Here is a 19,204-nt window from a genome sequence, read left to right as displayed (position 1 = left end):
GTGGAGCAGACAGGTGACTGTAGGGTTAGTGGCAGGTGATGGTGTAGCGGAGCAGGTGGCAGTAGAGCTGGTGTGCGGCAGTAGTCAGCGGCAGGCAGCAGAATTTGCTGGTCTGGGCAGCAATGGGCCCCTTAGTCCTCAGGGACCCTTATTCAATGCACCTGCTGCACCAATGGTAGTTCCGCCTCTGGGTTGAAGCACATATTGGGGGAAATTTACTATGATGTGTATTCTACTTCACATGATGTGATGTTGCTATGGGCAACCAATCAGATCCTGTCTACTATCTTCTAGAGCTGGGGTAGCCAACCCTTGTCCTCGAGAGCTACCAACAGTGCATGTTTTGCAGGTCTCCTCACAGAATCACAAGTGAGCTAATTAGCTCCATCTGTGTATCTTTTAAAATGTGTCAGTGATTAATGAGTGCAGCTGTGCAGCAGCTAGGTTGTCTGGAAAATGTGAACTGTTGGTAGCTCTCGAGGGCTAGGGTTGGCTACCACTGTTCTAGGGTGCTAAATAAATAAGAAGTGGATTCTGATTGGTTGCCCATAGCAACATCACATGTGAAGTAGAATACACAGCTTAGTAAATTTCCCCCATTATTTATTACCTTCTAGCAAAGCCATTACAAGTAAAATACATTTCAAAGCATTTAAATAACAAATTTGGCATAATTATTGAAAATGTTCCTGATCAATAAATGAAAATCGTCAGCAATGTAAAGGGGTATATCTTGTACAACTATAGCATGCACCTGAGAACAATGAATAGACTTTTATGAGGGAAGAAAATGTTTCCTTTAAGTGTTAACAAAAGTCATTTTGATAAAATGTTTTGTGACAATCATTGCAGTAAATACAAATCAAACCCTCTGTGATTGCGAGTTACAATGCATATTTATAAACAATCGACTTGTTGATTGCAGCATAAAAGTTTTCATTCCCTATTGTGAAATGGCTGCATTACTCATGTAATCCCTGATAAATGTAAAAGGAAATGTTAATTTGCTTACACGTTTCCAAAGAAAATAATTACAGCTCATCAAACAAGTCCAACAACAATGTGAGTTTTAAAAATACATTTCAAATTATAGAGGTTTCAGTAACATTGTGCCTATTCTAACTTGTTACTGGACAAAGGTTTTAAATTGGCTCTAGGATTCAGAATATATTAGGTTCTAGTTTCAGGGCAGCTTTATTGGGTATTTCACTGCGACTGTTAGGACACGTTTTCAATTTGGACACAGGGTTTAGGGCATTAAGTGCTCATGTCAGGTTTATGTTCTAATTATTTAGCATGCATGCAGTTACTACTTTCTGGCTCACCAAGCAGGAGTGTGTGTCCAGGTCAGTGCCGGCTCTACCAATAGGCAGCTTTAGGCAGCTGCCTAGGGTGCCGGGATCTGGGGGGCGCCACCAAGTCTGCAAATCAAAAAATCAAGGATGTCTATGAGGATCCTTGTTGTACTTAACGCAGGTGGCAGCTGTGGAACTTCTAAGAACTCACCTCTATACTTCCCCTTGAGTCATACTTCCTACATTGCTGCCCCCTCCTCCTTGTACTCTATTGTGGGTGGCAAAGGGGAGGGTGCAGAGGAAAAGCAGGGGACTTGGCCACCTTACGGGGGGTAGGGCGGGGTTGTCATGGGGATTGGATGACCACATGATCTAAAAAGAAATGGGGGGGATTTTTTTTTTTTTTTGGGGGGGGGGGGAGTAGGTTGAAGTTTTGCCTAGGGTGCTGAGAAGCCTTGCACCGGCCCTGGTCCAGGTCAGTAAAACAGAGTGTGTGGGTGTGTGTTTGTGTGTGTGTGAAGGGGGGGGGGGGGGGGGGGGGTGACCTCAACATGGGTGTACAGTGCTGCGGCCCTGATATTCAAATTCCAGATTACCAGCATTGTGAGCAAAGCTATGATGACTTGGCTCATTACTTTGAAGGATGTCTGCAGGGAAGTTTGGGGAGGGGGACAGGGAAACATGGGGAAGGGGGCTTGATGCCGGCTCAAGGAGACTTTCCTGCCCTGCCAGGTGGTCCGAAAGCGCCACTCGATCTTTGTCAGCCTCCAGGCCAATCTGGGAGAGTGGGCAAGTTTATGTCAGAGGGGGTTATTCTGGTTGATTCACTCGGATGCGTATATGCATCCTTGCGAGTCAACCTAATCCTGCTTTGAGAATGGTGGCAAGCCGGCCCACCATTCTCAAGGCACGTACCTTTGCACTGGCTGGGAATGGATGTTTTGCATAAACACCCATTCTCAGCGTTTAGTGGACCGCCCACATCATTTGATGGTCGTCGACCATGGAATGATGTGGAAGGTGCACGCATATGTAAAATTGGTCTGAGGCACCCGTACATATGCGTGCCCATTTGGGTTGAAATGGGAGGGCAACTGAACCTCGTCGGCCACGTCATGCCCTCATTAGCATGAGATCGCCCGCATTCTAATGGGTACGCCCATAGAACGCTGGGCATTCCCATATACTAATGGGCCAGCCTGCCACACCAGGCCACCACACCATCCACACGCAAGGATTTTTCCTTGCCCCAGGCCACCCCACCATCCACACGACAAGATTTTTCACCGGGTACGCACATACCCAGCGCATGTGCAGAAATGTGCATGCACAATAACAAAACATCGGTCCCCACATGAATGAGCGCCAGTTGCGAACGGACCTGAATAAGGTTGATAGTCCAGCACGCTGCTGTGTAGTTGGTAAAAGTGGATCTAAGAACAAATGCTAATGATGCAGGAGCCATCTTTTTTAAATTGATGCCCACCCCAGCTTCACAGATCCGCTGTCTGCATCCACAGATATGGCATTGGATTAACATTGCAACCATCACCAGACCATAGGGCACCAAATAACCCAAAGGTTGCTTACAGTGCCCGCCATACCTAAGCTGCTGGGGCCAGAAAATCTTTGTCCAAGGCGGCAGTCACTAAATTCAGCATGCCCCACCTCACTGTTCAGAGCCACTTTCTCTCTTCATCCTCAAACACCTTGACCCTCTCAAGCTGCAATTAACTCCACTCTGTGACCAGAACATGCACACCGTGGCTCCAGCGCATGCACAGAAAAAAAAGAATGCTAAATTGTGACCCACTTGAAACTACAGTAAGTTCTGGATTTGAATCAGGCTCTAGATACCCTGGGCTCTTGTGTTTGCTTTGGATATTGCAGTGGGAAGTGTTTGAGGTTTTTTTTTATTTTTTTTTACTTTTTCAATTTGAAATTGAATAACCACCAGAATCAAGCACCTGTGTAACTCAGAAGATCCTGTAATACATGCATTTGTATAATAACATCTGGTCTATTGTAATGTCCTCTACCTGGGTCTCCAAGTAAAAGCTTGGCACAACTTGTCGCTGGTACAAAATGTAGCTATCTAGCCACTTTCTACTACATAATACGTGTTCTTAAATTCCTTCACTGCCTGTATATAAAATGGCAAATATCTTTCAAGATCAGCTTCCTGACTTTAGTGTTATCCATTAGTAGAGTCCAAGATAATAAGGGGTGCTGGATGGTGCTCCGACAGTTGGTATTCCTACGGTCAGTAGTCCCACATCAGGATCCCGACTGACCAGGGCTATTCTCCCTCGAAGGGGGTCCATAACCCCCCCTAGAGTAAGAATAGAACCTGTGGCGAGTGCAGCGATCCACCGTGCCCGCTCCTTTCCCTGTCAGAGTCCTGTTGGGATTCCGATGTCTTATGACCGTCAGAATCCCGACTGTCTGAGCATCATATCACATCCGTTAAGAGAAGCAGTCTCTGATTCAATGCTCTCTGTCTAGCTTCAATATGCAGATAAAGGACTAACTAACCTAAAATTTCCCACACTTAATTTGGGGCTCAAGTTTTTAGCTTTGCAGCTCCTATTTTTAGAAACTTGCTGCCTCATGCAGTCAAGAGACCTTCAAAAACAAACTCAAGACTCACTTGTTTATTCAGACAATACGTTAATGCTCATCTAGTCCTCGAGAGCTACCAACAGTGCATGTTTTGCAGGTCTCCTCACAGAATCACAAGTGAGCTAATTAGCTCCATCTGTGTATCTTTTTAAAATGTGTCAGTGATTAATGAGTGCAGCTGTGCAGCAGCTAGGTTGTCTGGAAAATGTGAACTGTTGGTAGCTCTAGGGTTGGCTACCACTGACGTACATCAACGCTAAACCAAACTCAGCGTTCGGTGCGATTATACACTTAGTATTGGACTTTTAATTTTAAATACAAATCCAATTCCCTTTTTTTTTAAAGTGCAACCAGTTACAGGATTCAGGGTAAAGGTGTATTTAGAACGTACAGTAAGTACTGCATGCCTCCAAACATGACCATCTCCAGGAGGCACAAAATGCTTTGTATCTGGACTTCCATCCTAATTTATCTGAATTTAAGAGGGAAGTCCAGAAACAGATCATTGTTGGGACGTAAGGTACTGTAAAGCTTCATAGAGGTTCATGGGTTGTATCCTTCATGTTCATGTAGTCAAAGCAGTTCATGGAGAAATTGAAGAGCATCAAATGATCAAACAAAGTACAGTAAGATGTATTCACCAAATGAGAAACCTACTGTAAGTAAAGGAAGATAAATGCGACCTATTATCCTTGCATTTCATTAATTTGTGTAAGCTCCTTGAAAAGAGCCCTGAGTGCTTTAATTCAATCATGTGTGTAATCAGCCTGAGTCTGACAAACAAGCTGTGCAAAAAAAGATTGCTCATAAGTACCGGGCAGAAATCCACTACATTTCTATGGTATTTTCACAAGCAAGTTAGTGGTTTGTCGCAGTGATCTGGATTTATCCTGATGCGCGGCCTCGCTGCATCATAATCGAAAGTAGCATTAGACTGTGCAGCACAGTATATTTCTACTATTTTGGAATGAGGGCCGAACCTCCCTCTTCCAACCAATGCAAGCACCAGCAGGGTCCCGGCGTCTGCCAATATTGAATCGAATCACATTTTTCCCTTCTCACATATTTTCTACATTGACTGACATTATGTTAGCATACACAAGACACTATTTTATAATTAAAAAATAACTATAATAAGTTTTAAAACATATTGGGGCAGATGTATTAAGTCTGGTGAAGAGATAAACTGGAGGTAAAGTGAAGATAAAGTAAAAGGACATAATGCACCAGCCAATCAGCTGTGTTTGGAATATGACAGATGGGAGTTGATTGGCTGGTGCGTTATCTCCTACCACTGTATCTCCAGTTTATCTCTTCACCAGGCTTAATACAGCTACACTTATATGCTTCACATATAGGTGCTTCAGCCACACACTTATGTGGTAATATTATTATACTGCAGCTCTCATGATCTTAATAAAAAAACACTTGCTTTTGAATGTGAGCTATTGTACTCTGTTATCAGCTACTTCAGATTGAAAGCCTATTCATATGACTATTGCCAGTTCCCTGTGTGTACCCAATTAGTCTTATGCGAATTGAAGTCTGAGCTGCTTTCAACAAGAAGATTGAGCTGAAATTGAACTGATTAATGTCTCGCCTTAAAACAGCAGATAGTGTTAATGAGACAATTGTATAATTTTTAGGGTTTTTTGACAGATAATTTATATTTCGGCTTTACAGGATACAACAATAATTCACGAAATTAATAATTTGTCTGAGAAAACCCTTTATAGAGCCGTTCTCTTAACTTTAGTTATAAGTTTAAAACAAAGTTGAAGAATGAAGAAATAATTATATTCTATCTAATAAAAAACTTTAAAATTGAAGTTATTCCTTTAAGTTAATATTCTTCTTAAATTCTGCACCATCACTAGTATCATTGCACTGGATGGATAATTAGGCATTGTACTAGAAGACTCGGCTAGGGTAATAGGGCGTACACATGGTTCGATTTTGTTATTGTTCTATTCTTTTATTCTTATATAAGCAAAATCGAATTGAAATCAAACTGAAATTGAACACATTTGATTTTGATTTGATCCTGATTCGTAGCCCTGCAACATTGAAAGTGAATAGAAAAATAGACTGTGCAGGCAAGACGGGATGCAGTTACAATCCCGGCAGTCGGAATTCCGGCGTTCAAAATCCCGACGCCGGAATCCTGACCGCCAAAATCTCAACACTTTCTCCCTCTGTGGGTGGCCATGGCACCCATAGAGGGAGAATAAATTAGTGCGCGAGGCACCGGACCCGCTACGTCACGAGCGCAGCGAGCCTGCAAGGGGGGCGATCCATGTCCGCCCCTTGTCGGGATTTCGGGGGTCGGGATTCTGGCGTCAGGATTTTGAACGCCGGGATTCCGACCGCCATTATATAGAACCAATCCCGGCAAGACGATATAGTACAGATCTGTACTATATAGTCTAAACTGAATGTGTACATGGAGCCTTTTGCTTCGATCAGGATTCGATCAGGTTAGAATCTAGATCGAATAGAAAGTACATCGCACGTGTGTACACCCCGAAAGGGTTTGTGCCGCTAGCATGATGTCATACACAGAAACCTGCACATCTTCATTGATAAACTATTCTAACTGCTTTGCTTTCAAATTTAAATGTAGGGGTGATTGCTCCAGTCACATTCATTAGAAAAGGCTGAATAGTTATCATCTCCTCATACAAGAACTTGGAGCATAAACAGCTTACAAATCTTTCTTTGCAAAGTATTAGGGCTTAATTCTGCTTTAACAAATGCAATAGGATAGTAGGTGGATTAACTCGCCATCTGTGTTTTAAGGTCATATGCTCAGACGATACGTATCTGTTAAATGACCCATTTTGCAATTAGTTTAATCAAGTCTCTTTACAGAACTGACACCATAGTCTGATCTCCGGTTAAAGCATTTGAACAGTTTATTCAAATAAGCTCATTTTCCTAATGAATGGACAGAATTGGGCTTGTCACTGATAGTAATAGCCTAGGCTTATTTTGTTTTAAGATGCACAAGAATTCATTAAAGAATTTTAGACCCAGTTTTAACTCCTAGACATGCATTTATTCAATAATCAATCTCATGCTCATTACATATCTCAGTATTCATATTTTAAGTATGTAGATGCGTCACATACAGTAGCTGTGGATGTCCCTATCTATGTATAGGGATACTGGGTACAAAGAGACTTATCATGCTCCCTTGAGAGGTGGCACAGCATCAATAGAGAGTACCCAATGACACAATAGGGCATGACTACATTTTAAATAGTACCAGGGAAATACTTTGCTTACAGCGGCTTTGCTCTTAAATGCTGTTGCACAAAGCTCCTCCTGGGGCCTGATTCGGACCCGTTCGCTGGGCTATGAATTTGCAGCCCAAGCGGTTATCGAATGACTGTGCATGCGCATGGAACGCATGTGTGCATCCCCCCTGCAAACAAAGGCTGTTCGCATGGTGACTGACTGTCGACGGACATTTGTGGGCGGCACGTATTGCCCCAGAAAATGCAGGTGGCGCCAGGCCGTTGAGAGAGAGGGATGCTGAAGTCAGCGGCGGCCTCCATCTTCCCATGGCCATCGCAGCACTGAGTAAGCCTAGACTTACTCAGTGACTGTGGACAGGGGAAAATCCATTTGATGGTAATTGGGAATGGATTTCCCCTGTGTACACGGCTCTCTCTCTCTCTGTTTCTGGAGTGCTATTTTGTGCTGGATTGAGTATGAATTTTTCTTTTGGGCACCGGAGCTAGCTGTCTGTTAGTACTGTATATGAGTGTCGGCTGATTTGGACGTTTATATATATATATATATATATATATATATATATATATATATATATAGGCAGATAGAGAATCCCAGCAAGCAGGACCCCAAACACGGCACTGGAAGGTCTTTGTACAAACAGGACTTTATTTTCTCAGAGAAAATAAAGTCCTGTTTGTACAAAGACCTTCCAGTGCCGTGTTTGGGGTCCTGCTTGCTGGGATTCTCTATCTGCCTATACCTATTCTACAAGGGCACGGAGGCTATTGACTATTGAGGAGAGAGTGCCAGTCCGAGACGTGGATATATATATATATATATATATACACATACATACATACTGTACATATACATATATATATATAGAGAGAGAGAGATGCACTATATCTATGTGAATGCTTTATAATTCTGTTGCAATGATTGTATATCTTCCAAAAATTATAATAGATATAACCCATCTAAAAGTGGTTTAATGCCACACCAGGAACAATATATAGAGTGTACACAAGGGGGCAGTAGATTAGTTAATGGGATTGCTTATTAATGTAATTTGCTTGTACAGAGTAGATAATACATTATTAAACAAAACAAGATCCAGTGAGACTCAGTAATGACTTGCATATTAACCCATTGAGTGCTTAGTGAATTTGTCAAAACAGATGTGAAAATTGCCAAGCAAACCTTTTTATTCATCATACTGACCTGTAATGTTTACTGTACCTTATATAGGAAATATAATCTTTTTTACACAACGTTTTTTATTTGAATTTATATAACAGATTTAAGCGACGCTGGCATTTTTTTGCGGATATTTTGAACATCTCTCACATCTTTCAGCTTGAAAATAGAGCAAATCTTTATCATATGATGCATGTGCAGTCCACAAAAAGATTTAGCAGATGAAACATGTTCTTATCTTGGCATATTCATTTGTTCTTTGTAATTATCAAGTGTTATAGATTAGTTGTCCAAACGTCATTTTCAGTATACTAAGACTATTGATAATTGATAATACATATCCATAAATGTCTTTTTCTTCAACCTCCCCTCAGTGGAGACAGTGCAGAAACCTAAGAGGCAAGTATAGGAATGTAAGTTATAAAGGGGAAAGGGGATGGGAGGCAGATCAGTGCACAGGTCGTAGAAATGTAAATGATACGTTTTAGTATGAGCGATCCACAGTTCTATGAATAGTTTAGGAGTCCTGTATCAACAGGGTCTCAAGGAGTAATTTGCGTGGAGGTGCACCCTAGAGAGTAAATATAGATGCGAGCAAAGAAGGAAAAGACTCTCTCTGTTTTGGGGCACTCTTTATTTGGTGGATTACGAACTGTAATCCGTTATGGTTCAAAATGAAAATAAGAAATATCACCTGTAGGTTGTACGTAGGGACACAAGTTTATGGGAGTAACACACAATTTATATATTAGCACCGCTCTTTGGAGAAGATTCCAACCGGGGGCTGGTGTCAATAAGTGGGATAGAATATTAAACGTGCTAGTTATACATGGCAGAGTGGGATGGATGATTCCATCCTAGGGTGTAAAAGAATTATTAAAATATAGCTTTTATTGATCTTCAATTAAAATAAACACTAGACAAGAACGTTTTTTAGGCGTTCACACACACAAACATAGAACATATATGTTAGTACCACACTTGATAGTTAGTGCCCTGTGGGCAACTGTTGCCCAGTGGGCATGTACTCCTCAAATTGGGGAGCGTAGGCTGTCTGTCACAACACAGTGGATATAGTTTACAGGATGGTAAATATTTTTACTCTATAAGTATCTCAATTTTACAGTCTACTGAAACAGGTATTTGCAACAATGTATCCACAAACAAACATTCTCTTGTAGAGTTTATAGCCTGTAGGTAAACTCCTGAGTCTGTAGTGACAGGTAATTGTAGCCAAGTGAAAATTCTATCACGAAACAATGTATAAGCAGGACAATTACCTTCCTGTTATGTTGCCAAAGAGGATGATATATTAGAAATATTTGTGCCGCAAGGGCCACAGAATAAATGTTCACAAAAGAATTATTTCTAGTAACAGTTGCAGTACGCATCAATTGACAAAAGCTGCCGCAGAATTATATCAAGTAACAGTTGCGATGTGCAAGGATTGAGCTGAGCTGCCACCACTTATTTGATGCAGTCAGTAATGCCCGTGTCGTCAAACCAAGCCAGCTGTTAGATGAACACTCTCAGTGCATTGTAGAGTGCTAGGTCTGTCAACAGGTATGTCAACTGTTGCATTGTCGACATCTAGAATGATACCCAATACGTGCGAGTAACCCTGTCGTTCTTGGCCCACAAATGCGTATACGCAGTGATGTGGTTTCTTTACACGTACCCCTTTATCATATGACCAGGATAGATACCAGTATGCACAGGCATCGAAATGCCCCCTATCAGTTATAATATAGCACTACTCATCGGTGCTATTTGGGTCAATAGTTAATGGGTTTACGTCTACAAATTGTGCTATTCAGAAAATATAGTTACATGTAGTACAGATTCTTGTCATCTGGGCTAGGCTGCCGCTGATATTCACTTCTAAACACCGGTGATGATAAAAAATATATATATAATATCTTATTGGTGTCAGCGGTTAGTGTGTCGACAGATTCGACTGTGCTTATCAGGACAGTTTTCTAGTTAGGTACATACAGCGAGCTCATGGGTATTTTAATTATATAGGTATTTGTATACACAACCATCTAGTTATGTTTTACAGAAGAATGAAATTTTAGTGCAGCAGGTACTCCCGCGGTGTAGTGGGATAGGTATCGGGAATGTGGGAGTGGGAAAGGGAAAAGGAAACGGGGGGAAAGGAAGAAAGAAGAGGGGAGTGGGGAGGAAGAAAAAGAGAGGGAATAGAGTTGGGATCAGGGGTCTGACTGTAGCCAAAGAGTCTGGGTAATCCCACCGACTTTATATACCCGTAGCAATGGCGGGATTGTCTGGTTCGAGGTTGGAAAGTCCCCTTTCACCTCTGGCAGGCTGCCCCTTCCTCAATTGCCAGCTGCCACCTGGTAAGGGTGGGCTGTTAAGGGTATTGTGGGGGAGGGACCCTGCTCATTGTGGGGTCAGTGAGAGTGGAAAAAGATCTGTGTTAACCCTTCAGTGGGAGAGCGGCTGCTGCCCAGCCTGGTATACCTGTAGCTCGAGGTGGAATACTGTATTTATCTAGGAGAGGTCACCCTTCTCCTATAATACCTTCGTACGCCCCAAGCAAGTTTCCATCAATTTAGCAGATGGACTTTTAAAGGTATGGCGGGTGAGCGGGCTCTATAGTACACTAGAAGGGATTTACTACCCAGACCATACAGTGGGATGCTGCTGTCAGGTTAGTATGCCAGGTTCCCCTGAATGGACACAGTCCAGCGCAGGGTGAGTTACTGGTTAAACAATGCCTGTTGAGTGATCCCTGAGGGGGAAGGGTTAGAAAGAGGGAGAACAAGAGGAATTAGAAAGCCTTCCAAAATGCACTGCTGTTTTCCCCATGTGTCAGAATGCACAATAGTGGAAGGTGAGCGGCACCTGTCAAGCTGAATGGGTAAGCGGGGAGAGTGGGATGTAGTTGGGAACAGCGGAAAGTAGCGGAATGGGGGCGCGGGGAAGAGCCTGGCGGGAGGGGAGGGTTGGGGGATGCGGGAGATCTGATACCTGTGAGTGCACTCCGTACACTATGTGGGACCGTCTATGTCCCGCCGTAGGCGCCCGGCTGCTGTATGTCCCAGGATGGTGTTGCGTGCTGCTGTGGACGATGCGGCTAGAGCGGGGAGGCGCACGGCACCTTCTTTGCTCGCAAGTATAGGAATGTTATAATGCCATTTACTTCATTACTCCTGCTTTCAATGGAAAGGGGTGGTAGGGGTCCGGGAGGGTGAAATCTCCCCCAAGAGACTGGAATCCAAAAATCTTCCAATAGGTAAATTTGAATATTAGAGATGTGCGGCGGCCACTTTTTCGGGTTTGGTTTTGGATCTGTATCTCCCTTCGTGTTTTGGATCTGAATTGGTTTTGGCAAAACCACCCTTGCGGGTTTTGGTTTTGGATATGGATTTTTATGAAAAAAATGCTAAAAAATGGCTAAAATAACATATTTTTGGGCCTGTTTTTGCCCCTAAAGTATTATTGACCTCAATAACATTAGTTTCCACTCATTTCTAGTCAATTTTGATCACTTCACAGCTCACAAAATAGTTTTCATTGACTGTAGTTGGGCCAAAAGGTTATACCGAGGTAGCAGTATGACTAAGCTAAGCGACAGCAGTGGGCATCACATACATGTGGACCTTACACTTCCAACCTGGCACATCTTGGAAGCAGAGCGGCATTGCAGGGGCAGACAGGGTGGCAGTTTAATAAACTACCCCAAAAAAGAGAAATGCTCCAAAGAGCAAAAAATACAAAGAGGTGCAAGATGAAATTGTCCTTGGGCCCTCCCACCCACCCTTATGTTGTATACACGACATGCGCTTCAGCACTTCTATCAGGTTGCTCATCTCCCACTATTACCTCCTCCATCATCCTCCAAAAAGGTGGTTTTTTTTTATTTATTACTTTTATTTATTTCTCTTACTATACACTGGACACAGCCTGTCACACTGGACACAGCCCCTGGACACTGCCCCTGGACATGTCCCGTCACCCTGGACACAGCCCCTGGACAATGAACACCGCCTCTGGACACCACCCCTGGACACAGCTCCTGTACACTGGACACAACCGTCACACTGGACACTGCCCCTGGACACTGGACACAGCCCGTCACCCTGGACACAGCCCCTGGACAATGGACACAGCCTCTGGACACAGCTCCTGTACACTGGACACAGCCGTCACACTGGACACTGCCCCAGGACACTGGACACAGCCCGTCACTCTGGAGACAGCCCCATGACAATGGACACAGCCTCTGGACACCGCTCCTGTACACTGGACACAGCCGTCACACTGGACACTGCCCCTGGACACTGCCCCTGGACACTGGACACAGCCCATCACCCTGGACACAGCCCCTGGACAATGGACACCGCCCCTGGACACAGCTCGTGTACACTGGACACAGCTGTCACACTGGACACTGCCCCTGGACAATGGACACAGCCCTTGACAATGGACACAGCCCCTGGACAATGGACACAGCCCCTGTACACAACCTCTGTACACAGCCCTTGTACACAGCCCCTGTACACTGGACACAGCCCCTGTACACTGGACACAACCCCTGGACACAGCCCCTGGACAATGGACACAGCCCCTGCACACTGGACACAGCCCCTGTACACAGCCCCTGTATACTGAACACAGCCCCTGTACACTGGACACAGCCCCTGTACACAGCCCCTGACACACTGGACACAGCCCCTTGTATAACGGACACTGCAGGCTGCAGCCCCTGTACACTGAGTGTACAGTCAGCAGCACTGCAGCCCCTGCATGCACTGCAGACCCTAATTGAGTGTGAGCACTGCAGCACCTAGTTACAACAAAAAAAATCAATCAAATTCAAAACAGGGCACAGGGCACGGAGCACGGAGCACAGAGCAGAGATCTCCCACCCACCCTCTTCCCTCTCCTTTAATGGAGTGAAGATGGCGGGGCGCGCTTGTGTCTTATATAACATCCCGACCCCGCGAGAATCCGACAGCGTGATGATGACGTTTTGCCTCGTTTTCAGGCGGGAACTCCCAAGTCGTCTCGCGATGTTCGGATCTGTCGGATCCCGGAGATACAGACACGCGCATCTCTAATGAATATATTTGTATAAGCACAATACCTTAAGTGATTATGTAATATATGACAGGAACTGGTTACCATGACTTTCCAAAGACAACCCAGTGGACAGGTCAGACATGCGCACATGCATAAAACATAGTGACATCATTTTTTATAACCACTTGGTTAAAGTATATAGATTGACATTTAGAAACTGTAGTGGCAGGAGGACAGTTTTTAAGTATCTAGTACATATAAACCAAAATGAAAACAAAGGAGTTATTTATTAAAAAAGAATATGCAGACGTTACATAGAATATATAGATTACATAACACATTACAATGTTCTTAATTGTAAGTGTGAATTATAATTAATTTGTGTACAATTTACAAAAAAACTCACAAAGTCTCATATGAAAACAATATCTACACAATTAGAATTGACTCTTCTGTCTAATTATATTAGAGAATATGTACAAAAACATATTTGGTGCAAGCTCTGGAAAAATGAAAATCAGTTATTGTAATTACAAGTTTATTTACAAAACTCTGTAGAAATGTGATGTCACTAGCTAACATACACAGTGATGTCACACATAGTGATGCCACTAGCTAAACTACTTAACCACAGAAACAGAATCACCTAATCCCTTACCTGTTAGCAGCAAAAACAGTTGAGCAATGTGTCTATAGTGTAGTACTGTATTGTGTGTAAAGCATTCTGAATATGGGGTTGAGCAGCTGCCAGAGACTGTTGGAGGTTTCAGGGTAGGCTGATGATGCCCCCCATACATGTTTTACAATGCCCTTAATTTCGGCACTATATAGCGTGGGCAGGGCCATAATGACACAATCAAGCACCAACGCCCTAAGACCACCCATGTTGGATGATTCAACACTGTTGTGCTGACCTGGCTGCCCCCTATTAGATTGGACAGCCAGAAAGTTGGTAAGCATGTACATCATTCTGCACTTTGCCGAATTTTAAGGTGCCCATACACTAGTAAGATTTATCTTCAGATCTGTCTGGTTGGAACAAAAACATGGTTATGGATGAGTGACAGTTTGGCAATTTTCCAGCATTTCCAAGCAAATGGTCAACTGTCATTTGCTCTCATCCATAACCATGTTTTTTTCCAACCAACCAGATCTGAAGATAAATCTGCGTGTGTATGGCCACCTTTACTGCAAAAATTGCATTGAGGACCAATTAAGCTAATTAAAAACTAATAAGTGCCTAATTCAGGCATTCCCAACCACGGTCCTCAAGGCACACCAACAGTGCAGGTTTTGTAGATATCCAGGCTTGAGCACAGGTGACTTAATTAGTATCTGAGGGATTCTGATTAAGCCATCTGTGCTGAAGCCTGGATATCACTAAAACCTGCACCGTTGGTGTGCCTTGAGGACCGTGGTTGGGAATGCCTGGCCTAATTCATCATTGGGAAAGTATTCCTGGAATTCTGAATCAAGCCTCAACATTTGTACTTTAAAATAGCTATTTTCCCAAATTTTTACCTATTCAAAGGCTGTAAGAGAAATGCTGCATTAAAGCTAATTGAAAATGACTATGGCTAATTGGAATGCGAAAAACTTGCTGCCAGCCACATTAACATGCATTGCTGATTAATGCAGCTAAGTCAATATGCCCCCAAGGCTTCACTGACACCTCTACATTTTTTACCAGTTTAATCTATTAATTTCAAGCTGTTGCTACCTTGATACGCAGCTGCAATCGTATCTGTCATCCATTTGCACATCTTTAAGGAAATGCATAGAAATTATTTTTGAGCATTCTGTGCATGCCTTTAAATCCCCAAATAATTTTACTTGATTCTTTTGTCATAGAACTTTGAGACAGTAAGCAATAAAGTTAGAAAAGGCTATCACAATGCTTAAGGGATGCGTGGGAGAAAGTTATAAAGTGACTTAAATTGATTGTAATGAGAGTCCCAAAAGTTCTGTGTGAACTATCCCTTAACTTAATACATACAGTACAGTAATTTCATTTATTTTAGACAAGCTGCTAAACTTAAAAATGGCATTAGCCTTGGTTGTGTACCACTCACTGTACAGTGTAAAACAATGGATCTATAAGGTATAGTATAGTAATACATACATAATTGTTAATAGTTTAACGTGTTTTACATTCATGAAATCAAACAGTTACCGGTATATATAAAATGCTGCATTTGAGGTCAATAACTTATTTGGTGCAGTAACTGAAATGTTTTACATTTAGAAATATTGAAACTGTGGATTATATTTTAATATTAAAGTGGAAATGAGATCTAATTAAAAAAAAGAAAATTACTTTTAACTCTGGAGAAATCAAATACAAGGTATTAGGGCCCTATCGGATATGAATCAAGCTTTTTATTTACCTATGCAAGTTACCTATTACTATGCAATGGTTCCCTCTTCCAACAGCTACAGAACTGTAATAATGGAACAATGGAGAACCAGCCTGTAGAATCACCATCATATTTCTTTTTTCTAGTACAAAACAGGGTCAGTATAAAAAAATAACATAAAAAAAAATATGAATCCACAAATCCCACAATGGACAATAGTCTACTTGACCTTATCTACAAATCCCCATCTTCTGATTATTTGTACATCACTTTTCCTGGTAAAAAAACAGTACTATAAGCTGCTGGCCATGTTAGTTGGAAGGCCGCTCACTGAATAATGCTCTTAGGAGGTAATTAATAGACAATTAGCATTGGAAGACTATCGGTGGGACAAGTACCTAGTGCCTAATGAATCTATGGCTTCTGTGTGGCCATCTCCATTCATAGCGCTTCTATACAGTAATTGTATTTTCCAATTGTGTCTCATTAAATATCAGTTTCTTCAACAGTCTCCTCTATTGTTTCACCCAATGTTAATCCACCATCACTGCTCTCTGAAACACTTCCCCTAGTGAAATACTGCGGAGGGGCACTGTGTTTGGGCTCTAGGTCCGAGGTCACATTCACTGTAGCTTGAAGGAGCTGAACATTTCCATTTTTCTTTCCATTATGTACAAATAATTTATTTAGTGGCTTTTTAGAACCTTGAGTTTTATACTTGACTTTGTTGCCAAGAAAGCAGCTTTTGCATGGAAAATACTGAAGCAGAAAGAGGTTCCATTGTTTTCGCAGCTCTGTTTTTACCTGTGAAGAATAAATAGATTTCCATCAGTTTAGAACAATGCAAATACATTTCAGAATTCAATTCTAACTATTATTGCAGAAGTCATAGCGGTAGATTTTACATACTGTAGCTTGCTATTAATACTCCTCTGTTATATCATACACTGCCATGTTCTGTAATATCATGTGCCAGTCTGCATTTCTCTGCACTTCAGGCTGTTGCATTTAGAATGTAAGCTCTCATGAGCAGGGCCCTATTCCCTCATATGCTTTTCCTTCTCTTATACCCCTTTCACACCAGCCTGAAATCCCAAGTTACTCCTGGGCCCTTCCTGGACTACAGGCTGGTGTGAAAGGTACTTACCCGGCATCCCGACTTTCTGTTGCTGGCTGCGGTGCTGGAAGTGATCTGCACTGCTGAGGAAGCCGTCGGATGAGTGCTGGGGACAGAGTTTGCCCCCCACCCCTTCCAGCAGGAAGAAGAGACAGCGGTGGCAGCAGAGCGGCTAGGGGCTGGAGGCAGTGTCCCGGTGACCAAACAGGAGGAAGGACGGTCCAGGTACCTAGAGTCAGTCCACAGTGTCCACATGCATCCCATCCGTGTGGGGGTGGGATGGGTGCTGGTCCAGGAGGTTAGGCCTGTGGGGGGCGGGTGCCAGTCCATCCAATCCCAGGCACTCTCACACCCTTAAATCCCACTTATAGAAGGCCGACAGTCAAAAGGTGGACTTGTGGTTTTTCCACATTTTTTCGAGCCGACAGGTGGAATTTCATGCCATACCATCCACTAGGGCGGAAGAATAAAATAGTGTGCCGAGTGTAGGGAGGCACCGTGCCCAAAGCATAGCGAGTGCAGGCAGCCATGCGAGAGGGACGCAGTGCTACGTTTCAGTGTCCATGTCGACTGTGTCGAAATTCAGGACAAAATTTCTTTGAAAATCCCAATGTCAACCTTTTGACTGTCGACCTAATGCGTGTGTCGACCTAATGACCATTTCGACCTTTCTGCATGTCCATCTAAATGTATGTCCACCTAATGACTGTCGACCAACATGCTGGAGACCCTCCTTGGATGCTGTGGCCCCTATTTATTGATGCTGTGATACACCACAATCTATAGGTCAGCTCTGTTATGTGCCATGCTGTACTGTTCTGCAATGAATATTGGAAAGGTTCCACACTTTGTGCACTGCAGGTGGGGCAGATGTAATGTGCAGCGAAAATTAGATTTGGGTGACTTATTTTGTTTCTGTGCAGGGAAAATACTGACTGCTTTATTTTGACACTGCAATATAGATCTCACTTTGAAGTAAAACCCCACCCAAATCTAATTCTCTCTGCACATGTTACATCTGATATAGGCCCTTATTCTGGTTGAAGCGGTAACGGCCGCTTGCGGCCGTTCCGCCGATGTTTTCGGTCTGCGCATGTGCAGAGGGCACTCTGCGCATGTGCAGCCGAAATCGCCGTACACGTATTTTGTCCGCCGCAAAGGGGGTGGATAGGGGCGTGAGGGGCTACGAAGCCTCATTTGCATATGCATACGCCCCGCGTTTCATGGGCGTTCCCATGCAAACGCGGGGCGTACGCATGCTAATGAGGCTATGACGCGTGGGTACAGGGCGGGCATCTGACATCGCCGGATGTCAGCTGCCCGCCCCCATACAAGATTTCACACGGACAAGTGTCCGTGTGGTCTTGTGTTGCGGGACCTGGTGGAGCGTGCGGCCCTGCATTCGATGTTCGGCAACCATCGAATGGAGGGGCTGCTCCCACCATGGAGGAGGCGTATCCCCGTCCACAATCATGCGGATCGCCACATGGCCGCGTACGGACGGCCGTGGCGATCCGTATGGAAGGCGGGGATTCGTCTGGTGCGGTCGGAGCCGCATATGCGGCTCCGGCCGCACCGATCAGAATAAGGGCCATAGAGAGAGGCAATGTGAAATATATGGAATGGTAATGAGAGTTATGGATTGGTAATGATAGAGATATGGAGGGATGGTTCAATGAGAGTTACGGAGGTGCAGAAGGAAAGGTATACAGGGGCATGAGAAAGATATGGAGCAGGCAGAGAGATTAATAGAGGGTGATGAGGTGGTGGGTTCATCGGTGAGACTTGGGCATGCTAATGCTTTATGTTGGTTTTTCACCAAAAGATGTGACCATAGAATGTAACAAATGAGTCTCAGTGGGAATTATTTTAGCCATGATAAAGGGCACCATTCTCCGTTCAGTCTCTATTCACATTAACACTTTCTCCTGAATTGTACCTCACATGTTTATTATGCATCGGTTACCTGCTTGTCACATATTAATGTGCAATATTGTTAATATCCGTATGACTATTTGAAACATCCTTGGTACTAGGGAGACCAATCCTGGGATTAAGATCAGCGGGATCCTGGGATTTAAGCTGACAATACACCTAAAAATTATTGTCGAATCTGGCTGGTCGGTACAAAAATCTGGTAATAATATCTGAATGACCATATCTGTCAGATTTCCAGCATTTCGAAGCAAATGGTCAACTGTCACTTGTTCCCACAAATTACCAGATTTTTGTTCCAACCAGCCAGATCAGACAACAAATCTTTAGGAGTATGGTCAGCTTTAGGGGGTTATTGTGGTTCCCTCCTTCTGGCAAATACCTTCTTAAAA

The 19,204-nt window shown here is 43.4% G+C and overlaps 1 protein-coding gene across 2 annotated transcripts in view; it reads right to left on the bottom strand.

The window, feature by feature from the left end:
* Window positions 1-14,802: 14,802 nt before the first annotated feature.
* Window positions 14,803-19,204, bottom strand: part of GLP2R (glucagon like peptide 2 receptor) — a 154,746-nt gene continuing 150,344 nt past the window's right edge. For both annotated transcript variants that reach the window (XM_083145525.1, XM_083145526.1), the window contains one exon: window positions 14,803-16,564. In XM_083145525.1, coding sequence (XP_083001651.1) covers window positions 16,247-16,564 — 318 coding nt within the window. In that variant the 3' untranslated portion in view covers window positions 14,803-16,246. The remainder of the gene's footprint in view (window positions 16,565-19,204) is intronic.

This window comes from Crinia signifera, chromosome 6 (assembly GCF_055691185.1).
Source record: "Crinia signifera chromosome 6, ASM5569118v1, whole genome shotgun sequence".
NCBI classification, from domain to species: domain Eukaryota; kingdom Metazoa; phylum Chordata; class Amphibia; order Anura; family Myobatrachidae; genus Crinia; species Crinia signifera.
This window is presented reverse-complemented; position numbering and strand designations above follow the sequence as displayed.